Consider the following 24,065-nt stretch of genomic DNA (forward strand, 5'->3'; position numbering starts at 1 on the left):
GGGCCGCCTTCGGGAGAGGAGGGCAACTACCCAGACCCGGGCCTCCTAAACTACCTGGATGAACTTTGTGCCCAGGATAAATACTTTCTCATCAAGGTGGGCTGGCCCTGGCAGAGGTGCCACAAGATTTTGGGGAGCAGCACTCACACCACCCAGGTCTGGGTGGTGCCCAGGGAGCAGGGATTAAGTTTGTTTCTTATTCCTGAGCTCTGGTGTGTGTGTGTGTGTGTGTGTGTGTGTGTGTGTGTGTGTGTGTGTGTGATGGTGGATGTGCACATATAGGTGTGTAAATGTGTGTGTGTGTCTGCGTGTTGTACAGGGATAACCCAGGTGAGCCGGGGTGTGCGTGTTGTTGGTGTGCATGCTGGTGTGTGCATGTGTGCACATAAGTACATGTATATATACTTGTGTGGGTGTGGGTGTGCATGTTTGTGTGTGTGTCTTGTGTGCAGTGTGTGGCATGCACACATACACGTGTGTATATGCTGTGCGTGTGCATGTGTGCCTGTGGTCGGGACCCGTGACCGCGTCTTTCCAACACCCCCTTTTTGTTGAGGCTGGGGCTGGTCTCTGCTTTTCCCTTGCCCTCCGGGTCCTCTGGGTGCCCAGGAGATGCCCTCCAAGGGTGCTCACAGCCTCTTGCTTCTGTGCCAGGTGCACGTAGTGCTGCACCCATGCTTCCTGGGGGAGTTGCTCTCCCCACATCCCGAGTTGGACCTCTTGGCCCTCACTGAGGAGCTGGAGAAGGAGGAAGGACTGTCCATCTTACAGGTGAGCTGGGAAAGGGAAGGGGACAGGTGAGCCCGGAGAGGGGGCAACCTAGGTGAGCCAGGGCAGGGGACCCCAGGACAGGATTCCTTTCTGACTGCCCCCTGTGTTGCATGGCAGGAGTGGCTGGGAGGGCCTCTCTGAGGGTGGGGGCTGGGCAGGAGGATGGCAGGGAGAGGATGGGGAGCCGGGGTGAGGGAGGACACAGGCTGGGGTACCAAGCTGGAGGATGAGGTTGGCAGGAGAGCCACAGCGGCTGTCGTTGGCATGGCACCTCCTCCCCCTCAGGCTGCCTCATGGTCCCCTCTCTCCTCGCAGCTGGAGCACAGGCGACTCCTGGAACTGAGGCAGGAGGAGGAGGATGTGCAGGCCCCCCTGAGTCACGGCACACCCCGACTGGACTCAAGGCCTTCTGTGTCTGAGGCCGGCCAGTCTCCCCAGAGGCCAGGCCTCAGCCCCGCTGGCCCTCCAGCTGCCAAGGCCAGCAGGCAGCCCTCGTGTGCAGGCACAGCCCCTGCTGAGAAGACACCCCTGCCAGGGGCCAGCCTCGGGCTCGCTGGGGTGCCAGCCTTGGGTCTGGGGCAGGGCCGCCCCTCACAGCCCCAGAAGAGAAAGGGGGACCCTTTTGTCCCAGAGAGGTCTAAGAAGCGGCCCTGCAGCCAGTAGGGAGGAGCCGGCCCTCCAGGGCAGCTTCGGGCTCCTCCACACCCCAGTCCTGATCCTGGCTGCTGGGGGACAGGGAGGGTGGGGTGGGAGAGGTGGGAGGGCGGGGACCCTGGGGGTGGGTGGTTGGGGGGTGGGATAAAAGGGTGGTGGGAGAGGTGTGGGGTGGTGGGAGAGGTGTGGGGTGGTGGTGGGGTTCAGCTTTGTATGTAAATGTAAATAAAGCCTGTTTTGTTAGGAAATGCTCTTGGCTTCTCTGTGGAAGGGGCGCCAAAAGCAAGAAGGTCCCAGGCTTCGGGATCCAAGGCGACATCCCCGTTCCCCCTCCAGATTCATGTGCGTTCTCCAGGTGGCTCCCGACAGCCCCCCGCTCCCATAAGCCCCCAGCCCCACTCCTGTGGAGGCCGCTTTTGGGAGTCCACAGGACACAGCGTCATCACAGGACCCCAAATGTCTAAGGATGGCAGCTGCTTGGCCCTGTGCCCTCTGCAGCGTCAGCCGACTTTCTGCACAGAGCCTGCAGACAGCCCTTGTCTAGAGGGGGCCCTCCCTTTCTCGCTGAAGTGGGCTGGTGGGCTGGTGGGGCGCTGCTGAGAAGACACCCCTGCCAGGGGCCAGCCTCAGGATCTCTGGGGGGCAGCCTTGGCTCTGGGGCTGGGTCACCCCTCACAGCCCCAGAAGAGAAGGGGGGACCCTTTTGTCTCAGGGAAGAGTAAGAAGTGGCACTGCAGCCAGTATGAGGGATGCTCAGACATCTGGGTCTCCTGGGGGGGTGAGCAGAGAAGAAAGGCATGTCATGAGGAGACAGGCTCCACAACTGACGTAGAACGCCCCTCCTCCGGCCTCGGTGGGAGCATGACATGTGTAGGCTGGTTGCTAGGCCCTCTTACCTCGGTGAGTACAGAGGGCATCGGGCTGGGAGGAGAATCGGGGCACTCAGAAAGGATATTGGGCGGGCGGCACCTTGTCTCTCTGGGGGATTTCTGTGCCCACTGAGGTAGGAGGCCCCATGCAGCTGTAGCCTGAGAGGCTGGCCTCGGGGCCTTTGCATTTTAACGATGCCCACACTGCTGTCCCCTCACCTCCCCTCAGGGCTGGACCCTCTGTGAATAGGTGTCGATGTTGTTTTGGTTTTGCATGTGCTCCTACTAAGACACCACAACTGACACACACAAGCACAAGAGGGCTGCAGGGGCTCCGGGCTGAGGTCTGCACCCAGGGTTGGGGGAATGGGTCCCCAGGCAGGGTTCTCCTTGGCCCTTCGGGATGGTGACACAGACCTCATGGCACAGCAGTGGCCAACCTGGCTCCCAAGAGGGAGATGAGCACAGAATGAGGGGCAGGAGCTGCAGGTGGAGACCCTGCCTTCCCTCCTGGCCAACACAGCTTCTCCAGGTTCTGAGTTCCGATTCCCTCCCAGCCCTGTGGGTCCTGAGGCCGAGTCTCCCCCAGTGGGGCCCTGCTCCTTTGGGACCCTCAGGTGGCCTAACCCTCTGCTTGGAGCTCTGGAAAGGGAGGGCTACCCCTCCCCAACTCCCACAGGCCCCACCGGTCAGCCCCTGACCGTGCCGTCTGCCTCCCTCGCGTGCCCAGGCCCAGGCGGCCGCACCAAGGACTGGTCCAGGTGTTGTGTCCCCTTGTGGCCACTCTGCTGCGTCCCTCCCTGGGGAGGCCCATGTGGCAGGCTGGGGGGACTGAAACAAGGTGGGTGAAGGTTTGCACGCTGTCTTGGATAGGACAGAGGGAGGTCCACTGGGACGAAAAATGAAATGTTTAAATTTGCATCATGGCCAAGCTGGTTTATTAGAGGAAAACAAAGCAGACTTGACGTTTGCTGGGACGGTGTACAAGGGGCAACTCTGGGAGGCATTGGTAGGAGGTGAAGCAGATTCTGTGTGAACGGCCAGGTCCCTGTCTCTCCTCCAGGTTGCGATGCTCCTCCAGCAGGTGCTGGGCCTCCTGTAGCTTGTGGGCTCCCCACAGAGATCAGGAGGGGTCCCATGTCACCCGTTGCTCTGTGAGGACAGGGGGCTCAGGCTGGTGTGGATCCCGGGGCAGGTCCAGCACTCGGGGCTGGAGACCCCGGGCCGGCACCACTGTGGCCTGGCTTCAGAGTCCCCCTCCTACCTCACCAGAATCAGCCCCCAGAGAGGCCGTGGAGTCTTGGGGAAATCCCAGTGACCCAGAGCCAGCCTGGGCCCACAGGAGCTGCCCCTCTGTTCCGGCTGCAGATGTCATGGTGTCCCGGTCACTGTGCATGGGGGGGCGGAGACCCACTTCTGGGGCCTTGGCCAGCTGCTCTGGTCCTTGCCAATCTGCGGACGGATGGTGAGGCTGCCTCCTCTCTTTGTCTCATGGGTCCTTCACTGGCTGTCCCTGGGCGTGGGTGTCCTAGGAGGCTCAGACAGAGGAAGATGTGTTGGGCAGGTGGGAGGACAGGCTCTGACTGCTGGAATAGCTGGACAGATCAAGTTGGGAAAAGAAGTCCCTCACTCACAACTCGAGAGCTCCCCCACCCCCCCACTGGCTTCTTGGCCAAACTCACCCCTTGTGGCTGCCAGTAGGAGGGACACTGAGGGAATGTCAGCCGGGAGGTCAGTGGTCTGGGTCCTTCCCCAGCTCTCCCATGCTTTTAACAGCAAAGTGCCCGTGGGGTGCCCCGAGGAGACTTGGAGCATTTAAGGAAGCCCAGGGCTTCTTCTACGGGAACACCCCAGAAATCTAATCAGAAATACAGTCTGCTTTGATAACTCACAAATCTGTGTTTGCACCTTCCCCTGTTTTTATTACCTGTTCCTCCACTAGAGTCTTGAACCATGTTCACGGATCCTCGATAAATAATTGTCATACTTTGGATTCTTTGAAAAAACAGACTCAGAGACAGAGTTTAGGGAACACTGGGAGGGGTAGAAGGAGAAAGATTGGGCAGAGGCAAAGTTGAACTTTGACCCAGACCCCAAACAGCCTCAGTCCACTGCACGGGAGCTGAGGTGCCAGCCCGTCTCTTCAGAGGTGTCTCAGTTGGAAGGATTTGGCCAAGCCTTTCTAAAGACGCCTGTGTCTCATATCTGCCTCAACCAGCCTGCAGAGCCACCTGCCATGTCTCCAAACTCACCCCCTCTGCCATTTCTTCACACCGTGAGGGTGTCTTCAGGGTGGTGGTAACTGTGTGTGTGTGTGTGTGTGTGTGTGTGTGTGTGTGTGTGTGTGTTGGGGCTGAGAGTGCATGTACAAGCGTGGGACTTGTGTGAAGCCAGGGAATGGGGAGGGTTGTGCTTGTATGTTGTGGTGCAGCATGTTGGGGGTGTGTAGCTGGGGTGTTACATGAGGAAGACGCAGACTATGACCTGCTGAACGAGGCACAAGCCACCCACAGGGACCAGCAGGCGGCTTCCTCAGCATCCGAGCCCCCACTCGAAGGACGTGAAAACCATAGAGTCCCTTTGATCGGAGGCGCAGCTTCAGTACACGCACACAAAGGTGTAACGTCACAGGTTTATTGCTCATGGAGCCCAGCAGTGGGGAAGGGCAGTCCTCTGCCTCGTATCACTGGTGAGCAGTAGGCAGAGGCTGGGGTGGTGTCACTGACTTCACAGCCTCGACTCTTCAAGTGCCTACCTTCAAGGTGCCCTGGGAAGAGCAACACTGGAACTTGGGCCAGCAGCCTAAGCTCGGGTCTGATCTAAATGTCCAGACTCGGGGTGAGCAGGCTCCCTGCCTTATAAGCCTGGGCAGCCCCTCGGGATGGCCATTTGCTCCCACAAAGGGCAGCTCCGCATACATACGTGTGCTCATGAGGTATGGGCTGTCTGTGCTGGGGTGGTGGGCAGCTCCTGGAAGGCTCAAGGTGTTTGTAGTAAGTTTCCTGGGTCTGCTTTGTGTACATAGTACAGGTTGAGTTGTGGCATGTGTGAACTCAGAGTGTTTAGTAACCTGATGTGTGCATTAGAGGATCGGGGCAGGTCATATACGCCTGTGTCCATGTGCATCTGGACAGCAGGGCTGGGGGTATATTTCTTTGTACAGGTATATTTATTTCTGTACCTATGTAGGTGGTCTGAGAGTGTGTTGGAGGGATTGTGTGTATTTTGAGAGGTTTGAGGGGTTGACCCTATACACTCAGGTCCAAGGGGATTTCATGAGTACTTACTCTCTCAGGATTATCAGGGGCCTTGGAGGAGTGGGGGCGTGTGTGTGTGTGTGTGTGTGTGTGGTGTGTGCACGCGCGCGTGCTAGAGAGGGGTGTGTGTGTGTGTGTGTGTGTGTGTTTTGCATGTGGAAGGAGGCTGGGAGAAGCAATACAGTTCAGGACGTGGTGGGTCATGCTACCAAGGGATGTGCACGTTCCGGGGGTTCACTGGGGTGTGGGATAGTTTGGGGTCACACTCAGGGTGCTCAGGGCCTGTGTAGGTATGACCTGGGGGAGGTGAGGGGCATGAATGCCCTCATCATGGTGTGGGTGTGAACTGGTGTGTGGGGCTGGGCCTGCATTTTGAGGCTGTTGTAAGTGTGCATCTGAGAAGAGGCAGGGTTGTGCATTTTTGTGTTCTGTGTTCAGGCTGTAGGGGCTGTGTGTGTGCTCATGGTCTCAGTGAGAATGTAGGGAGTGCAGTTTTGGTGTGGAGGAATTTGGGAAGAGTGGGGACAACAGCGTTTGGGTGTTGCGAGTTGCATGTATGTAACTGTGGGACGTGGACAGGCACTGTTTATAGATTTTCAAGGGATATGGGTCTGTCTGTACTGGGTGTGAGGTCATGTGCGTTTGAGGGAGTGTTAGGAGAAGGTGGGAAGCCCTGCATGTCTGTCGGATGGTATTTATGTGTCTGTTTCAGCCTCTGACACACTGTCTGGAGTGGATATCATAGCTCTGGGGGACCGTATATGCTGTGTTTGGGACTGGGGGTGTGGGTCTGATATTAAGAAGTAAGAGTTTGGTGTGAATACACTGAGTGATTCTTACAGGGATTGAAGGCCTCACTGGGAGGAGATGCAGGTTTGGGTGATTTCTGGGGGACCAGAGGATGTGTGTGAAAGAGTCTGATTACTGAGGGTGGTTAGAAGTGTTTTGTATTGAAGACTAGCTGTGATATTACTGGGGTCTGGGGTGCATGTCTCTTTGTGGCACAAGGGTGCTGGGGTGCACAGCCAGGCACCTGGTAGGTGGGGGGTTCATGTGTGAGGATGTTCAGAGCTCCAGGGCACTGGGTGATGTTGGTGTAGGTCACTGTGGCTGGGTGGAGCGTGTGTCGGGCTGGGAGGGGTATTACTGGAGACTGTGAGGTTCCCCTATTGGGTGACCCCTGTTCTGTCTGACCTGTGACTCGAACTCCTGTGGTCTCCTCAGGGCTGCCACTCCCCTGGGTGACCAGTGATCTCACCCAGGCCTCCAGAGGTTGAGTGGGCCTGGCTTCCAGGATTCAGGGCTGTAAAGGTCAGAAAAATGACCCAAAGAGAGTGATGGCTTCTCATCTTCTGACCTCTGATAATACAAGAATCACTTCTTCTGCAATCTAACACACTGATTTCATTTCCCAAATGCATCACTTTATTTTCCTCATAAGGCATCTGTACGTTATAAACCTTAAGCACGTGACAGTCACATGATTTCTCCAGCAAGCCCTAGGATTTCCGTGAGGTTACAGCTGGAGTGGTATACATCCCAAGGGGTCAAATATTAAAGCTTTCTCCACAGCCACACGTTCCTTTGATGTTTGGATTATTGAAAACAAACTCACTGGATAATTTATCTTCAACATAGTCCATTTCTGTTCCTAAAAGTGTTAGCTGTGCTTTCTTTTCGATGAACACTCTGACTCCTTGGGGAGAAGAAAACATGTGTCATATGAAGCCTGCACATCTATGGAACCCGCTGATCAAAGCACAAGTGAGCTCTCAAAGGGGACCACTAACGAACATCAGACCAGATGCTTGGGAATCTAGCTTATTATTTCCTTTAAGGGATTTAGCACTCAGTTTCCTGTCTGTGCTGTCTTTCCCACACAATAATAGATATCAAAAACAACTATATTAGGCTAGATGGTTATAGATAAGCAAATCTGATGACAAGTGTAGGCAGAACTAGATATTTGCTTTTTATTATACTTTACCCATTTTTCCAATTTGCATCATGTAGAAAATGTGTATGTTCCCAGTGAGACTCTTACAAAGACTGAGTGAATAAAACTTATGAGAACTCTGCAATGCAATCTGTACACAAACACTGGCAAGCCTAGACATACACACAGGGTGTGATACGGTTGGCTAGCTTGGTAAGACCAGCCAGTACAATGCAGTTCTGTCCTCCTTATGGAAAACTGGGAAACTGGTAAAATGCTAACCCCCCAGTAATTACACTAGCAGAGATTTGCATCTTTGTAAATAGTCAGTTTAAGAGTTTTCTTTCTTGTAAGTAAATCATTGAGTAATTGCTTAAATATAAACTACACATAATCATGAGATCTCTATAAAGATGAAAAACTTTAAATAGTTTTAAAATTTAAGACATTTTATATATTGACTTAAAAAACAATGTATTAACAGATGCATTTATTGGTGTAACTTCAGTGTAATAAAATGAGCCCACAGTAGGAAGCTGTGAAAGCTACCTAGCAGCACACCTCTGACACACAAAGCCACCACTGCAGAACCCATGTATACTGAAGATCCCCCAGAGTTGTAACATTACTTATTTTGTTTTAAATAATTACTTTTATCAGATTACTGGGTAGGGGCAGGGAGTAGGGGCAAAATATAACTAAAGCACATGCTTTAATTAATAAAGATGCTTCACATAAAAACGGCTGACTCACTATGACATTTTATCATCTTAAAACCTTTCAGTACACAATGATTGTCTTTTGTAATTGAGACAGAAAATATCAAGTTTTCCCAATACTCTTTAGTTACTAAAAGCACAACCTCTAGAGTGAACCTAATTGGGTTCAATTTTTCACTAGGCCACTTACCAGCTGTGTGACCTTAGGCAAACTATTTAACCTCTCTGTGCCTCAGTTTCTTCATCTGCACAATGGAGACAATATGGTACCCTTCTCACTGGGTTGCTGTGTATAAATCAGTTAATATGTGAAAGTCTGTCAAACCATGCCTACGTAGTGAGCACTGTATACACAATTCCTACTATTATCATTACTCTTTGTGCTGTACAAGGCTAAAAATTTTAGGTGAAACAAAATGCCCAGAAAAAGGTTACTCAAAACTCACCATCCTGAACAACTTCTTCATCAGAATCTCCTTTTGTCTTTGTATATTCCAGAGTGTAAGAAAGGCCATTACAACCCCTGGTTCGGACACCTACTTTCACACCCACCTGAAAAAAAGCATTGTACATATAAACTTAAAATAGTACAGTTTAAACAATTATATTAATAAAACCCTGATATTTGATATTATTCATTCCTTCATAAGCTAAAAGATAAGTGTTAAATTTTTGGCTTTAAATAACATGTCCCTGTAAGGAAGGAGCATGGGGATCAAGCATTTAAAAAATTTAACATTGTACAAATATCATTACAACACTACCATCCAAAAATAATAAAAATCAATTATATACAAAGAAAGCAATCTGGAGGGGAAAACTCAAGTCATAGCTACTACTACCCTAAAAGAACAGCTTGTACATTTTTTCCTATTTTCTTCCAGTCCTTGTCGTGTATATAATCTAAACAGTTCTTTTACTACAGACATTAAATTATTCTCTGCCTGTTCTTGTCATTTAAGACATCATTTTCTCATGTAATTAGCATTCCCAATTATCATTTGCAAGTAATGCCTAAATATTTCACTATAGTAATGCATGTTTATTACTTAACTCATATATATTAGTCATTTAGGCTGGGAATAATATTTTTTTTATTAAAGTATCACTGATACACAATCTTGTGAAGGTTTCACATGAACAGCACTGTGGTTTCAACATTCACCCATATTATCAAGTCCTCCCCACACCCCATTGCAGTCACTGTCCATCAGCCTAGTAAGATGCTACAGAGTCACTACTTGTCTTCTCCATGCTGTATGCTTTCCTGGGAATAACATAATTTTAAGGGAAGAGTTTTAACTCCAAAAATGAATAATCTTTTTATTTTTTAAGGAAAAAGTACCTGATGGCAGAGATGACTACCTAAAAAAAAACCCACTTTTTAAAAATCATCTGTCCCACCTCACTGTGTGGGATGTTCTTGGGAAGCTTCCTGAGGGCCTGGTTTACCAAGTGTCACAGGTCACCGCCTGGGGGTCATGCTGTCTCTACACAGGGCTGTCATTCTGGGCAGACCTTGTAGCATTCTCAAATACCACCAATCAAAGACTGCAGCCAATATAGACATATGAAGTTTCAAAAGTGACCAAATGGCACTTCTAAAATACCAAAGTCCATCTTAACATAATTTTCTAACAGTGTCTACCAAATTTCTATTCTTGGATCCTATCTGCTTTTTCATTCGAGTATATAGTAAAAGTATTATTATAAAAGGCATTCCTGTGCCAAGCAGATCCTGGTTCTCTTAAGAGCAGCCATGTGTGCTTGCTTCTGGAAAGCAATCACGAAGTGGGAAGATATTTGAGGAAGGGTGTGTTAAAAGTTAAGCTGCCTAGGAGTTTTGCTGAGCTGAATAGTCTCTTTTGTTCTTAAACACAAGGAGACAAAACTATGATTTTGTTCTCCTTCAGAGTGACAGCCTGGAGAGCCTGTGAGGGAGTTTCACATATTTGGCATGATAAACTGCTTGGCTGAAACCCTGGAGTGCATGTCATAAATATTTGTTTAACTTAATTTTTATCTTTGTAAACAGGAAGACTCAAGCATGCAGAACATCCAACTATTAGGAATGGATATACTTAAAGAGTATGTGACAATACAGCTTTAGGTAACTGGAGTGTGCAAGAGAGATTGTGCCATAAATTACACCTGATGAAGTGTTTGCTCCATCTTTTTTATGTCAATACAAACATTCCTCATCTACAAAGCTAAATTTTTGTTTCATTTGGTCAATTTACATTCTTGTCATTAGTCTATCCAAATGGAGTTGGAATACTTATATACTTTAGCATTTAGTAATCCTTATGATGTGCTAGAACTACATTATATTGTAGTTTAGGTATACAATGGAACTTGAAAACCACTCTGGAGTCTATTACTGAATACAAATAGTCTATTACTTGGATGCCATTTACAGTATTCCACACGCAACTACCAATCCACTAAGACTGAGGTGATGCACACTGCTTACTCAACAGTTCCACCTCTAGGAATAGAGCCTAGACAGGTGCACTGAGCTACGTTTTAGACTTGCCTTCAGAACAATGGGCCTGGACCACTATACCACAGACACCAATATTTGCTGAATGTTGTTTGTGGCAGTACTGAATGAAAACAATGCTCAAGGCCTTTAATATGGGGGACTGGTTAGATGAATCAGACCTGTTCAGTGGAATATGCTATTATATGCAATCATGAAAGAGAATGAGGCAGATCTTTCTGCAATAACAGGGAAAGAGCTTCAAGCTTTATTACGAGGGGCGAAGAGCAGACTGTAACCACAGGAGGTATACAACATTGTCTAAGTAGGAAAAGAGATACACACACAAATGTAACAAGCATAGTCTGAGTCAGTGGTCCCCCCTGAAGAATTACTGGTTGTCACAATCCAGGAGTGGGGAGGTGCCACTGGCATCTATTGTGCAGAAGCCAAGAGATTCCATGAAACGTCCTGCAATCCACACCCAATAAAGAAGAACCTGGCTCAAAACATCAACAGAGCTGAGGCTGATAAACCCTGGTGTAGGTAAATAAAATGGAGAGATCATCTTTGGAACAACATCAAGAGGTTGCCTCTTAGAAGGAAGAATGACAATGAAGAGTCAGGGAATGACTTCTTTTTCACTGAATACCATTACACTTTTTGAATTTTTAAAGATCATGAGCATATTTTACATTTTTTAAGTAAAAATCCCTTATCAATGAAAGCATACTGTTTAATACAAGAGAAGTTCATTGTGAAAATGTAACTTTAATTTTTTACTACGTATGTGACTGGTTTTACTTACATGTTCAGGCTTATCTTTAATAAGTTGTTTTATCTTGTTTACTGCTGAAGGTGTCTGAAAGAACAAAATGTTAAGTTTTTAGTTACCAAATTTGTATTCTTCAAAGCTTTCTATTTCCCAGCCTTGAAGATGAATATTCAAGTCTATCTTTAGCCAATTCATGTGACAAATTGTTTCATTCTTGCCAGAATACCTTGTGGATTTTATACACAAACTAATGAAACTCTACTCAATTTAAAGCATTCTATTTTTATTTTTCAAATATCTTCTAGAAACATCCTTTTAATCTTGCTCCCCACAGTCTAGGTCAGCTCCCCTCATAATCTCTATGGTACCACCTACAAACATCACAGATTTAATTCTTTGTGCTCCCACTGCTTGCCCAGCAATAAGCTCAATGCCCAAAACATAAAAGGTGCTGAACAGCCAGTGAATGAATCAAGTACATGACTGGGAAAGCCAACCTTCTGGTGTTTTTTCTGTTATTAATTCCACTGCTTTTTATTAAACCCCAAATCTATTTCAAAATCCATCAAAATGCATACCTAGAGGAAGGAGTGTTACCAGAATCAGCCCAGAGTGTGCTTCTCATACCAGTCCCACCCAGTGTTTAGATTCTAAATGTGACTTGAATCAACATCTTGGGATATTTAGATAAATAGAACTAAGCTAGTCAACTACAGAAACAACAATGGGGGGAGGTTTTCCAGGAGGAGAGCTATTTAACCTAGACCATTAGTCCTCAAGATAAGAAAAACATCACAATGCACTGTTTGGTATCAGTCAGGATCACCAACCCCACTTTTCTGAGGAGGACACTGTCAGGGAGAGGCCGTTTCAGGGCATTCCTGGTCTACCCAGCTATGTCTCAACCCATTACTTGGCTTAAATGGGGATAAGAATCCCTCCTCCTCCTCAGGATTTCTGTGAGGATTAAATAAACAAATTCATGAAGAGTATTTAGAAAAGTGTCAGGCACTAAGAGCTCAGTCTAAACCAGCTATCATTATAATGATGAGAGTATACCATAACGAAGATGGCATGTCCTTCCTACTTTCTGTTTTATTAGCTCCTGAGCTGGCAATTCAGTGCTAGTCCTCCAGTTTTTTGTATTGGCATTTTACTGGTTTGTGAAATCCCAGAGTGGACATTATGACCTATGACTTAAATAGTAACTGTGGCCAGAACTCAAGCCTGTGCTGAGGGAGTAGGTTCAAGGCATGGACCCTGCTGAGTGTGCTCCTGTGGTGGCTTGGCCAGAGGAGAGCAGGATGTTGAAGCAGAGTCTGGGCCCAATTTTGAAGGGTCATGAAACCAATTTAGAAGGCTGAGACCAGCATTTTTTTTTAAAACAAAATAGGAGAAAACAATGCATTACAACTTAATAAATAAAACATGAATGCTTAGTGAAACTTTGATTTTAATTATCAATATACAGTGGGTGTGTACATATAGATATTTATTGTATGTCACTATTAAAAAAAAAGTTAAAAAAAAATCACTACCAATAGATGGTCTACAAAGGCTTTTTCCCACGCTTCTATCAGAACAAGGGCCAAGCAGCAGCACAACAGAGGGAAGAGACTATTCAGGGGGAGGAGGACGGAAATGCTCAAGAGCAGAATTATGGCTTTTTTTTTTTGAGATCACAACATATCGGCCTCATTTAGTTACAGAAATATTTCTAAAAAATTTCTTTTTGTTTTTCATTTGCTCATTTGCCTCCTAAATGACTACCAGTAAAACCAGCTTCCAAAATTTTCATGGTCATTTTTCCCACATGAATCCCTAAGAAATTAATCTAATTACTGACGGCCATAGGAAAATATTTGTTCAAAGTACAACCCACAACAAAGCCTTCGATGCTGGTGGGTCAAACGTATGGAGGGTTCACCACTTCATGACCTAAACAAAGCCTATGGGGTGAGCGCACTACACTGTCAAGCCCCATGTATTTTTACCTTCAAGTGATTTTCTAAATTATTTAATTTGGTTTTACAAAGTAATATATTTTCTTCTTTTTTCAACTCTAGTAGAAAACACTTAAACACAGTAAATGAAGGTAATTCATGACGAGTGGTCCACTTGTCACGAAGCAGCTGATGTTCATGTCTTAATTACACTGTTTAGGGAAAAGTAACCCGTGCCTGGGAGCTGTTCTAGGAACCAAAGCGGGTCTTAATTTTCCTGTGTCAGGTAAAAGCCAAAAATACTCCACCGGGAAGAGTGTTAATCATGGAAACCCAGCCTAGTACTTATTTAAGGGGAAAGATATGGCTCCTGTAATTTTCCAAATGATGGATTCAATTTTCAGAACAGGTCAGAATGACTAAACAGGGAACATTTGAGACTTAAAAAAAATTTCAGCTATAGGAAGTATTTGTATCACAGTACCAGACAGAAGCTAAGGCCCTACTTTGCTCTAAGGCTATTTATGTACTTGGCAATTTTGTACTTAACATTAATGTGGGAAACGGTATAAAAACTTCAACCAAACAACACACTGTAGGCCTACCAGCCGTCCAACTGCAATGCAGTCTCCCAAACAACTGAGAAACCCAAACCTTTCCAAGAAATTTATGTATAATTAATGACTCTAATTCATCTGAGATTTGGTTAGTGAATTAAAATTTAAGAGATATTTGAACCTCAACATAACATGGTTTTTAATCTTACTCATACATATCACAGAACAAGACATTCTTTAAAGTGAAAGAGTATTTTTGAGTGAAATATTTTGGCTCATTAAAAAAAGATTTCTAGTCTGTTTTTGTTGTTAAAATTAAGGGACAAGGCACTGTAGATGAATGCATTTTACGACTACTTTGTAGCAATACCCTTCTGCTTTACCCAAGGCTATAGGATTTCTATTCCTTGTGGCAGAAACTTCTCATCCTCAGTACTGTATTTCCTTAAGGAATCCCCCCCAGCAACTTAAACTTTTTTGCTGCTTAGGAACACAAAATTAACACTCAATGTTAACTCCATAATTATGTGCATGAACATGGACAACCTATTTTAATCTCTTCATAAATCTGGTAGGTAAATAGCAACCACTGAACAAGTTTCAGTATGTTCTGTTTAAGTCATTCTTTAACAGCTATGACTGGCATTATGGTATTGTTTCCCTTTTGTCTTTTCCTATTTGCATGCACATGTGTATTCATACAGATACGTATCTCTAATTGTGGCATATATACACAATTTTGTAGCCTATATTTTAAAAACAACATGTTTTTCATTTAATACATAGTAATAAACATTACTGAGCACCTTCTAAGTGCTTACTGGTCTGTATGCATCATCTTTTTATTCTGTGATTTAGGTGTTAAACTTTCAATAAACTGCACAGGGCTAGTAAGTCAAAGAATGAAGACTTACTTATGAGTGACTCTCAAACTTACAAAAAAATTATTTTTTTCAATGACTACATATTTCACCAACAGGATCTAATCTAATCTATTTAACCACTCTCATTAGGCAATCAGACTACTTTCAATTGTTTCCTGGATAATATATACAGAAGTCTTACTGCTAGGTCACATTCCAAAGGACTTCCTTTGGAAGTGCTGGTCCTTCAACCAATCAACTGCCCCTCATTGCATTGAACTTGTATTACTCCCCAGCGCTTCTCACTCATCGGCTGAGCTTTATGCACAGCTGTAGGTATATCCCTATTCCTAAATTAGGGCTGCACTAATTCTGATTTGTACAATGATGGAAATAAAGGCTTCTGCCAGCAAGGTAGTGTTAAATCTTTGGGTTCTTTAATAATATTTTACTCTGGCTCAGACAAACTCAATTCCATTTGTCACTTCCTGGGTAAGGAAATAAGTAGGGGCAGGAGGGGCATCACCTTCTTGGATGTTCTGTGCTGGTGTCTTGAGGGTACCACTTGGGAACCATGGGTTGGAGGCTGAGAACATTCAATCGAGGAACCATCTCCGGGTTGCATAAATTTTATGGGGAGCCTGTCACCAGTCTAAACCTTTCTATATAGCAAACCACCAATCCGCTCCTGGACTGACACCACTTGATGCCGATAATTTGATGCTGACAACATGGATCTTGTTTTCATTTCAATTATTTTACTTAGCCTCTCGCTGACCCCTGGTGGACTGCACAGGTACAGCACCTTTCAAGGTTGCAATGTCATATTTATCTACATAGTACCTATCTGTTCTTACCCATTTTACTGAATTATCTCTAGTTTCACTTGGTCACATCTGTCACTTCCTTTGATCACTTCCTTGCTTGTGCACTTAACATGTTGGGGCTTAAAATGTTTGTAAAAACACTGAAAAACGAAGCACGAACAGTGTAATACATGCATGCCACAGTATCCTGAGACTAGGGAACATATGCTAGGATTAAGATGCCTACAAGCCTGCTACCACAGGTCATTGGGGGAAAGTAGCATGGATATGCTTTTTCTTTGGCACCGGCTTTTAAGGCCAGGGAAAGGAATTCCTAAAGTCAGACAGTTAAGTAGGATGAGTTCAGACAATGGACTCCTGCAAGCTAATTAGAACAGATAATCAAAGAAACACGGAACCCTTGTGAACTGAGAACTGATAAGACAGAGCAATGCTATTAGAAGGATTCGCCTGGTAACTACTAACATGTAATGAAGTAGAAGACCAAGCTCAGGTCTGAGAATGCGGACTGTGTTATGATTGCTAGTACTTCTGAGAGGTGGCAAAGGCCTGGCCCTCGACTGGAAAGTAGGGACTGGGTAACTCACATCTGCTCCTGAAACACAATAGGTCTTAATTGCCTGCCTGGAGAGGAAAGGGGATAGCTCAAAAATTTTGAAGAACAGGTAACATGCCAAGGGGTGGAGAAAGAAAAGACAAAAAAGTGGTTGCACTTTCTCTTTCTGGCTCTACCATTACCAATGGCAGAATTCTTTTTAATTCTGAATAATTGTTACTGAGATTGAAAAAGAAACAAAATGAGTCCTGCTCTCTAGTTCTTGTGATTTCCAAGACCTTGGAGGATTCTAACAGCCCCTGGGTGTATCCTTCAGACATGGAAACGGATTCAGTGGTACAGAAAAAAATAAAAGAAATAGAGTGCGTTATGTCATCATGGTACCCTCTTCATGGGCCTAAAACCTTCTCTATTATAAAATAAATTCTCCCACCTGATCCTGTCTTCTATTTTTCTATAGCTCATTTTCTAGGAATAGACCTTCTAGGACATTTGATTGAAAGGAATCCATGATTCAATTAAATTTATTTTCCTAGTCTTTAGGTGCTGAATGCTTGCACAAAGCCTTCTCCTTACTAGGAGTGGGGTGTGTGAGAGTAACGTTGACTGATCACAAGCTTTCCTCTGAAATTCAGCTCACAAAATGACAGTGACCGCTTAACGGATACAGGGTAATCCCTTGGAGTGGAACTAGATAGAGGGATGGTTGTTCAACATTGTGAATGTACTAAACACCAATGAGTTGCACTCTTTAAAACAGTTAATTTTTATATTGTTAATATTCCCTCAGTTAAACAAAATAAAACCACACACGGTAGCATCTCTGGGATCCAGTATGCCGGGTAAATTCTTTAAGCATCTGCGGTACCAGCTCCGCCGTCCTTTGAAGGTTCTGACCTTTCACCTAGAAAACGCTGTGGAAAATTTTATTCTTCTTTGTCCTTTCTAAGAGCCAACCACGGCCTAGGATGGCTGGATGGATACAGGGTGTTTCAAAAAACCTCCTCTAGCCCCGACATCAGGAAGTCACCCTTTGTGCGCGGCCGCCTTGATCTCAGCAAGGCGGCTGGCTTCGCTGTCGCCCGCCCGCCCCGCGCGTCCCCCGCCCGCTGTCCGGCTCCCGGGCCCAGGCCCCCGGCGGGCGGGCGGGCAGGCTGCGGCGGGGCCCGAGCACACCGTCCCCTCCCCCACTCGCGGCGCGGCGAGCGGCCTGGTGGGAAACGTAGTCCCGCGGCGCCCGGCCCCGCGGCGCAGCCCTCTAGCCTCCCGGACTTGTTTATCGCTCTAGCGGGAACAGGGAACAAGGCGGGGACCCCGGGCTGCGGAGCAGGTCAGGCCCTTCTGCGCCCGCTGCCGTGACCTCCCCTTGAGGGGCGAAGGTGAACCAGTGTCATGGGCCAGGCCGCGCGCCCCAGCCACTCACCAGAGTGAGGGCGGCCCGGGTGGGCTGCAGCTTCCTTTTGCTCACAGCTCGGACGGTGGCCCGGACTAACGAAGCCGACATTCTCGCCGTCCGGCGCCGTCCTTGCCTCGGGCCGGAACTCAACCTCCTCAGCCTCTCTCCATGGACACTGCCGACTGCATTGACGCCACAAGCACGAGCGCACAGCGCCTCAAGCCCCGCCCTCGCTGCCGCCATTGGGCGGGCCGTGTGAATGACGGGAGAAGGGCTGGGCGCGGCGCCGGGGCTGCGGGACGTGACTCGGGGCACAGGGGCCACGGAAAGGTCATCCCGCGAGGGCGGTCTCAGGCCGGACAGGGAGACGAGCCAGGGTGCGCAGTGACCTCCGACTTGTATACCCTGGAGGTGCGTCGCTCCACGACCTGCCCCCCGCGCAAGGTGCGGCGCCGCGGCTTCAGGGCTCTGAGGAGTCAGCCCAGCCCGTTGCTGGTGTTCTTTAAGGCAGAGTGGTCCGAGGTCCCGAAGCTACATATTTTCAGCCTTCCCTTTTGGCCCAGCTAGGCCGTTCTTAACGTCGAATTAGCTCCAAAAGTCATGTAATAGACGACTCCTTTCTCCCCTTCCCCAGCGTGCTGTACTGCTCTGGATGTTGAAAGATGGTGCGAATGCCACCTTTGCTTTAGGAGCTGACTTTGGGGCTCGACCCACCGTTGTGTGTGACTGGGACAGCTCTGTGAAAACTCACACTAACCAATAAACCTGACTGAACACCTACCTGCTGCTGGTCAGATCTTGTTGTGGCCGCTCAGGGGCTTCTAGAAGCCTTTTAATTCTGTCTATAATTCAGCGAGTATTTCTGAGCACCTAGCACTACACCCGGGCATACACAGGAAGACTGGTGAACGGAGGGGCCAGGGAAGAATGAGATCCTGATAGGACAGACGTGCAGCATTAGCAGGTGGGAGAATGTTAGGATAGGTGTCATTTCTCAAGAAAGTGTTAGAGGTAAAGGGAAAACCATTCTGTGGAGTGCTGGGGATGGATTTTGGCTCGGGTTTTTTTTTTACGGAAAGAACTAACCGGTGCAGTGTTTTAGAGCCCACGTTATCTTTCATCCCCTACAGCCTACAGGATTGGATAGTTCAAAATTCCGTTAAGTAGTTCTCTCTCTGCTACTGAAATTGCATTGACAATAAAAGCATGGCATTTTCTCCCCCTAAACCCCGCTGCACACAGAAAAAACTGTGGAGTTAGGTTGTGAGTAGTGTGGTTTTAGTTGGGAGATCTGGGATAAGGTGTCTCATGCCCTTCCTCCTACAGATAACTATGATTAAATGAAAATCCTTTAGAAGAGTGCATGACACATGGAAGCACTCAATAAACGTTGCTAATTGTTACAAAATTGTTAAATCGTGTAAAGATGCAGACGTTGTGAAAACTACTTGGTATGATACAGTGATGGACACCTGCTATTATACACATTTGTTCAAACCCTTAGAATGTACCACACCAAGAAATGAATCATAATGTAAACAATGTACTTTGGGTGATAATATGCCTATGTGGCCCCACTGATGTGAATAAATGTCCCATACTGATGCAGGATGTGATTAGTTGGGGAGATTGGCTTGTGTGGGAGCCAGGGTACATGGGAACTCTTGTGTACTTTTTGCTTAATTTTGCTGTAAACCTGAAATTGCTCTAAAAAATAAAGTTGAATGAAAATGTAGGAGAAAGAATTACTGAAATAATGTTACACAGTTGTGCAGCACTTCATGGTCCCACTGCAGCCTCACAAGTTTGAGCTGGGTGGGGTGGGAGCATTGGCACTGCTATCACAAAAGATCTTAACTCAAGCCTTTCAGTATTATGCATCAGATAGTTTTAAAAAATCTAGTCCTCATTCTTCTGATTTAGGAGTCTGTGTATATTTAACAGCCTTCTTTCCTCTATTTAATACACACTGCTCAGTTTTTTAACCTGGTTAGCTGTTCGGCATGTAAGTGCTAAATCACCTAATCTACTAGTCAATGGATCAGCATACATGCCTTATGTTACTTGAAACTGGGGCCAGTCTCTGAGATAAACTGCTCAGTTAGAAGAGTTTTCATGCCTTGTAAAAAACATGTTAGCTCCTTTATCTCTGAGCAGCAACTGTCCTGTGGTGTGGAAATGAGGTGGGTGTGGGAACTGTTGTAGATTTCCCTAAAGGGCAAATAGGTAACATAGGGAAGTCACTGCACTTCAGGACTTAAGTGTCAGGGTTCTAGACATTAAAAAAATTGTTCTACTAATTAGCCGTCAATCTTCATTATTCAGTGGGAAGGCAGGTAGGATTTCCCTTTTACAGGCGAGGAAACCACTCTGCCAAGAGTTTGGGGGATTGCCACACTCGCAGCTGGAAAACCGGCAGAGCCAGACCCTAATTAAGCCTAGAATTCCACTCGGTGAAGTGTGCTAGATTCTTGACTGCTGCTCTCCCAATATCCCTGCTTTCAAAGAAAAATAACAGCACATCTTTTGTTTTACGGGTGTTTGTTAAATTCTGGTTTTGGCCTGTAACATTACGAACCCTTCTGACCTATCTATCCAAGGTTTTTTTTGTGCAGGAAAGGTTTTGTTATTTTAAAAAATAGAACCATTTGTGAAACACATCTCAAGATGAAAAATAAACTCAAATTATGTCAGAAAATTTTAATAACATCTCTAAGTGTGCACACTGCTGACACTACACACACTGTACAAGATTAAAAAAAGTGTAGACTGGGGCTACAAAAATGGATGTAATATTTTTGTTTGTTCTTGAGAGAGAGAAAGTAAAGGAGAACCCTTATAGGGGCATTTGGGGAGCTTGTTAAGAGAGACAGGCCAGCTGCATTTGAAAGATAGCTACGCCCTGGGCACTGGACTCGGCATGGAGCAGACGCGCCTGTTGCCTAGCTGCAGTGCTAAGAGGCTGTGACCAGCATCCAAGCAAAGCAAGCACAGAACCAGGTCAATCTCTTCTCCAGGTCTGGCAAACACTACTCTCGTAGTGATCCAGCATGAGGGATTGAGAATCAAACAAAAAGCCTAATACACTGGGCAAAATCTACAGCAATCAGAATAAAATGTAGGAAAATTTGTAATATCCTTAAAAGGTTATTAAGAAAACATACTTTCCATGAAAAGGGACATAATAAGAACAAGTAAAAGAATGAGAGGAAAAGGAAGGTGGGTGTGGTAAGTTAAACTAAGAGGTGGAATGACAAAATTCATGTTAAAAACAGCAGAATAACACTAAAAAATTAAGCTGGTCATGTGGAGGCTAAACTTGAGTTTTCCTAGCATAAAGGAAAGATGATTGGGAGATGAATATTGAGCAAGGAAGTATTTTTGAGAAAGAAGAATTAAGAATATGAATACTTTCTCAAATTGAGGAAAAAAAGTAACAAAAGATACCTTGGGTAGGGAAATACATTGGATTCACTTTTGTTTCAGACAAAAGTCACTTACATAGAAGTTACAGGGATAAAACAAACACACAAGCATCCAAGAAAAATAAAGCCTGTAAGAGAACAAAAATTGGGCTGGCCTCAAGTCTTCTGCTACAGTGCCGGAAGATGAGTGTGTCAATAGGCTTTCCAAACCAAGTGTGACAAGAAACATATGCTTAGTCAAGCTGACTTTCATGCACAAAGGCAAGAAATCAAAAAGCAGCAGCTGAGGAAAGTCACGTACAGCAGTTTGAGCCCATGTTGTGTAATTCATTTGTTACTTCATGAATTTGTGGTTCATTCAAACACAGAAAGGAGTGATCACTAATTCTTTCTACCATAACTTCCCAATTCTAAAATTAATTTGGGTATGACTCTTTTTAGCTCAAACAAGTCTTCAAGTCATGTGTTTAAAAGAAGGGCACTCAGGTGTTCTGAGCTCTCTCCTACCTGGGAAAGCCTGCCCAGCAAGCAACCTCTGCATCCCTCTCTAAGTATTCATCCTCCTATGTCTGAGCCTCTTATGTGCGAGTTCCCAGTGCTTGGCACACAGTGGATGTCAATGAGTACCAGACTGCAGAAGCACAAGTACAGAGAGCATGAGATGAAGAAGAGCAGATCTGAACGGCCCAGGGATTTAGACTCTCTCTAGGAAGTAATGTGGATAAGCTAACAGGCTGAAATTGTTTTCAAAATGATAAATAAACCTAGACATAGTTCTGACCATGTATTACTTCTGAAGGGCTTTTGAAGTTAGAGACCATGAGGGTTCCAGTCAGACCCATGATGACACCAACCAAATTTGTGATTGGCAGAGATAGCCTCTTTAATCTCCAGGGATTTTTAAAAATTCTCCACCCTAAATTTTGAATATCGTAAAAAGTAAAAAGCACTTTTATTTTGTTATTTTTTTTCCTTTGAAAATGTTTTTAGCAGCAAACAGGACTACTTGTTTTCCTTACTTCATTTTTATGAGTACAGTAGTTATAAGTCCACTTACTTAAAATTAGAAAGGGAAGAACCCAACGCCCCTTGGTGGCACTGCTCATCCACAGAAGGCTCACATAAATAGGTACTCATGTTCATGTTACCACTTTGACAAATAGCAATAAAATAAGGCTTGTAAATCGTAAATACAGTAGTAGCAGTTCACACATACTTGATATGCTTCCACACAAAAGATTCAGTAAAGAACAATAAATATAATTTCCCCTCTTCAGAACAAAAGGGAATATAAGGGACAAAAAAGGATTAATTTAATTGGGGTTTATCAGTACACCATTTTTAGTGTGCTTTGAAATAATTAAAAAACATGAAATTGTATTCACTGAATGCTGGCCCAGTTACATTTTTTTTTTAAACCTGGGTTTAAATACATACATCATAGCTTTCTTTTAAAATCTTTAAATCTATGGGGATTTGTGGTAGGTAAGATTATATTCATTATTTTTTTTCTCATCAACAATTCATTAAGTAAAAAGAAATCTGACATTTCCTTTAAATGTTAAGTTGAAGCCTGATCTATGCTGCTATGTCCTGTGAAATGAACCTAATTTTCAAAGTGAATAGATGCCTGAGTAGCCATTTAGAGTGCTGCATTTTCTTTCCCTCATGATTCCTGGTGGGTCCTCTTCGCTGAGGCTTTTCCCTGAGTCATATATTTACTGGAAAGGCTACCTAGAGGAGGGGAAAAAACAAAACCCAACATAAATAAAACAAGCCTTACTTTATCGCAAAAGCCATAAAATTACTTATTGTTATTTATAGAAACTTTTCATACTGGCATTGGTCATCTGCTTTGAATCAAGTAATCAAGTGAGATATGAAAAAGTATATATGGAACATGATCTATTAAATACAAGCCTAGTCAAAGTTCTTTCTAAATGCTGACAACATATGCTTCACATGTTCCCTATTTTCATGCTGGTGCAGACGGCTGATGAACTTTTCAAAGGCTCTGCTTTGCATAGATTAGTCTTCATTTGCAACCACACAGAATAGATTGCAAATAATGTTTTTGGTCTTGCATTGTTGCTCTGCTGTTATGAAGCTATGAATGGTGGCATTCTAGCAATAATTTATTGATATAAAAGGAAAAAAGGAAATTTATATCTACAGGACAGAAATGAAGATTACTAATTAAAACCATACCAAGTAAAATTTAATACATATTGTTCTGAAGTCTAAACAAATAGATCAATGAAACAAGAAAAAGTGAAAAGTTCTTAAGTGATTAAGAGAAATCTAATCCCAGTTGAATTAGAGAATTAAATACAGGAGAGTTGAAATATAAGAAGTAGTGAATATTTATATAATCTTGGTGTTGGGAAGAATTTCCTAAGCATACCACCATAGGCTGTATCTATGAAAGTCTTGCTATGCTTAGTCCTCAAGAATTTACAAATCAATAGAAAAAGAGGAACACCAATAGATAGCTGGGGAAAGAAAAAGCAATATACGAAGGAGAAAAAAATCATGAGCCACATGCCAATGAAAACTGATGATGGAAAAATCAATCATTTGATTATCTCAAAGTTAAAAACTTTGGAGTGGCAACAGACATGAGTTAAAAGACAAGACATACTGCAGGCAGATAACTGGGGGGTATAGAATAAAGGAGCAGTACTCAGAATAAATGAACACTTACAAATTAATAAGGAAATGATAATGAAATAGGAAAATGGGCAAACAATTTGGACAGGCAATTTACAGAAGAGGAACTCCAACTGGCCAATAAACATAAAATGTGCTTATTAGCATTTGTAGAATCAAGAAAATATACATTAGAACACCACCAAAGTATTTTGCCTGTCAGATTTGCAAACATAAACACTGCTGGTGGGAGTTTTGACCAAAAATTTGGTAATATCTAACTAAACTGAAAATGCTCCTATGCACCTAACAGTTTGACTTCTAAGTATACAAATTGTATATAATCTCTCATACATGCTTAAGGAGACTCCCACAAGAATGTTCAC

The 24,065-nt window shown here is 44.9% G+C and overlaps 2 protein-coding genes across 14 annotated transcripts in view; both read right to left on the reverse strand.

Annotated features, from left to right (window-relative positions):
- Positions 1–3,215: 3,215 nt before the first annotated feature.
- On the reverse strand, positions 3,216–17,838 carry ISCA1 (iron-sulfur cluster assembly 1). Of its 3 annotated transcripts, XR_012127779.1 has the most exons (5): positions 17,633–17,838; positions 11,497–11,550; positions 8,653–8,758; positions 3,559–3,822; positions 3,216–3,446 (listed from the first exon to the last, which is right to left on the reverse strand). XR_012127779.1 is itself a non-coding variant. In XM_073228744.1 (4 exons), exons 1-4 carry the CDS (start codon positions 17,711–17,713, stop codon positions 3,680–3,682), a joined length of 384 nt encoding a protein of 127 aa, XP_073084845.1. In that variant the 5' UTR covers positions 17,714–17,838; the 3' UTR covers positions 3,216–3,679. The 3 variants fall into 3 exon arrangements, 2 of the variants coding, with proteins under 2 accessions (XP_073084845.1, XP_017499275.2); XM_073228744.1 differs by having other exon boundaries at positions 3,216–3,822; XM_017643786.3 differs by lacking the exons at positions 3,216–3,446; positions 3,559–3,822 and adding an exon at positions 6,954–7,247 and having other exon boundaries at positions 17,633–17,827.
- Positions 17,839–20,290: 2,452 nt separating this feature from the next.
- The window catches only part of TUT7 (terminal uridylyl transferase 7), a 73,028-nt gene continuing 69,253 nt past the window's right edge, over positions 20,291–24,065 (reverse strand). For all 11 annotated transcript variants that reach the window (XR_012127778.1, XM_017643780.3, XM_017643778.3 and 8 more), the window contains one exon: positions 20,291–22,764. Coding sequence is in view for 9 of the 11 variants with exons in the window: in XM_017643780.3 (XP_017499269.2) it covers positions 22,697–22,764 (68 nt within the window). In the remaining 2 variants the exon portion in view is untranslated. The remainder of the gene's footprint in view (positions 22,765–24,065) is intronic.

The sequence above is a fragment of the Manis javanica genome, chromosome 2 (genome assembly GCF_040802235.1).
Source record: "Manis javanica isolate MJ-LG chromosome 2, MJ_LKY, whole genome shotgun sequence".
NCBI lineage: Eukaryota > Metazoa > Chordata > Mammalia > Pholidota > Manidae > Manis > Manis javanica.

Excerpts from the sequence above, each read along its gene's own strand:
- ISCA1 (XM_017643786.3), bottom strand. The coding sequence starts at position 17,713 with ATGTCGGCTTCGTTAGTCCGGGCCACCGTCCGAGCTGTGAGCAAAAGG. Across the intron at positions 8,759-11,496 it reads TTAAAGATAAGCCTGAACAT|GTGGGTGTGAAAGTAGGTGT; the intron begins GTAAGTAAAACC and ends GCTTTTTTTCAG. Across the intron at positions 7,248-8,652 it reads TGAAGAAGTTGTTCAGGATG|GAGTCAGAGTGTTCATCGAA; the intron begins GTGAGTTTTGAG and ends CTTCTCCCCAAG.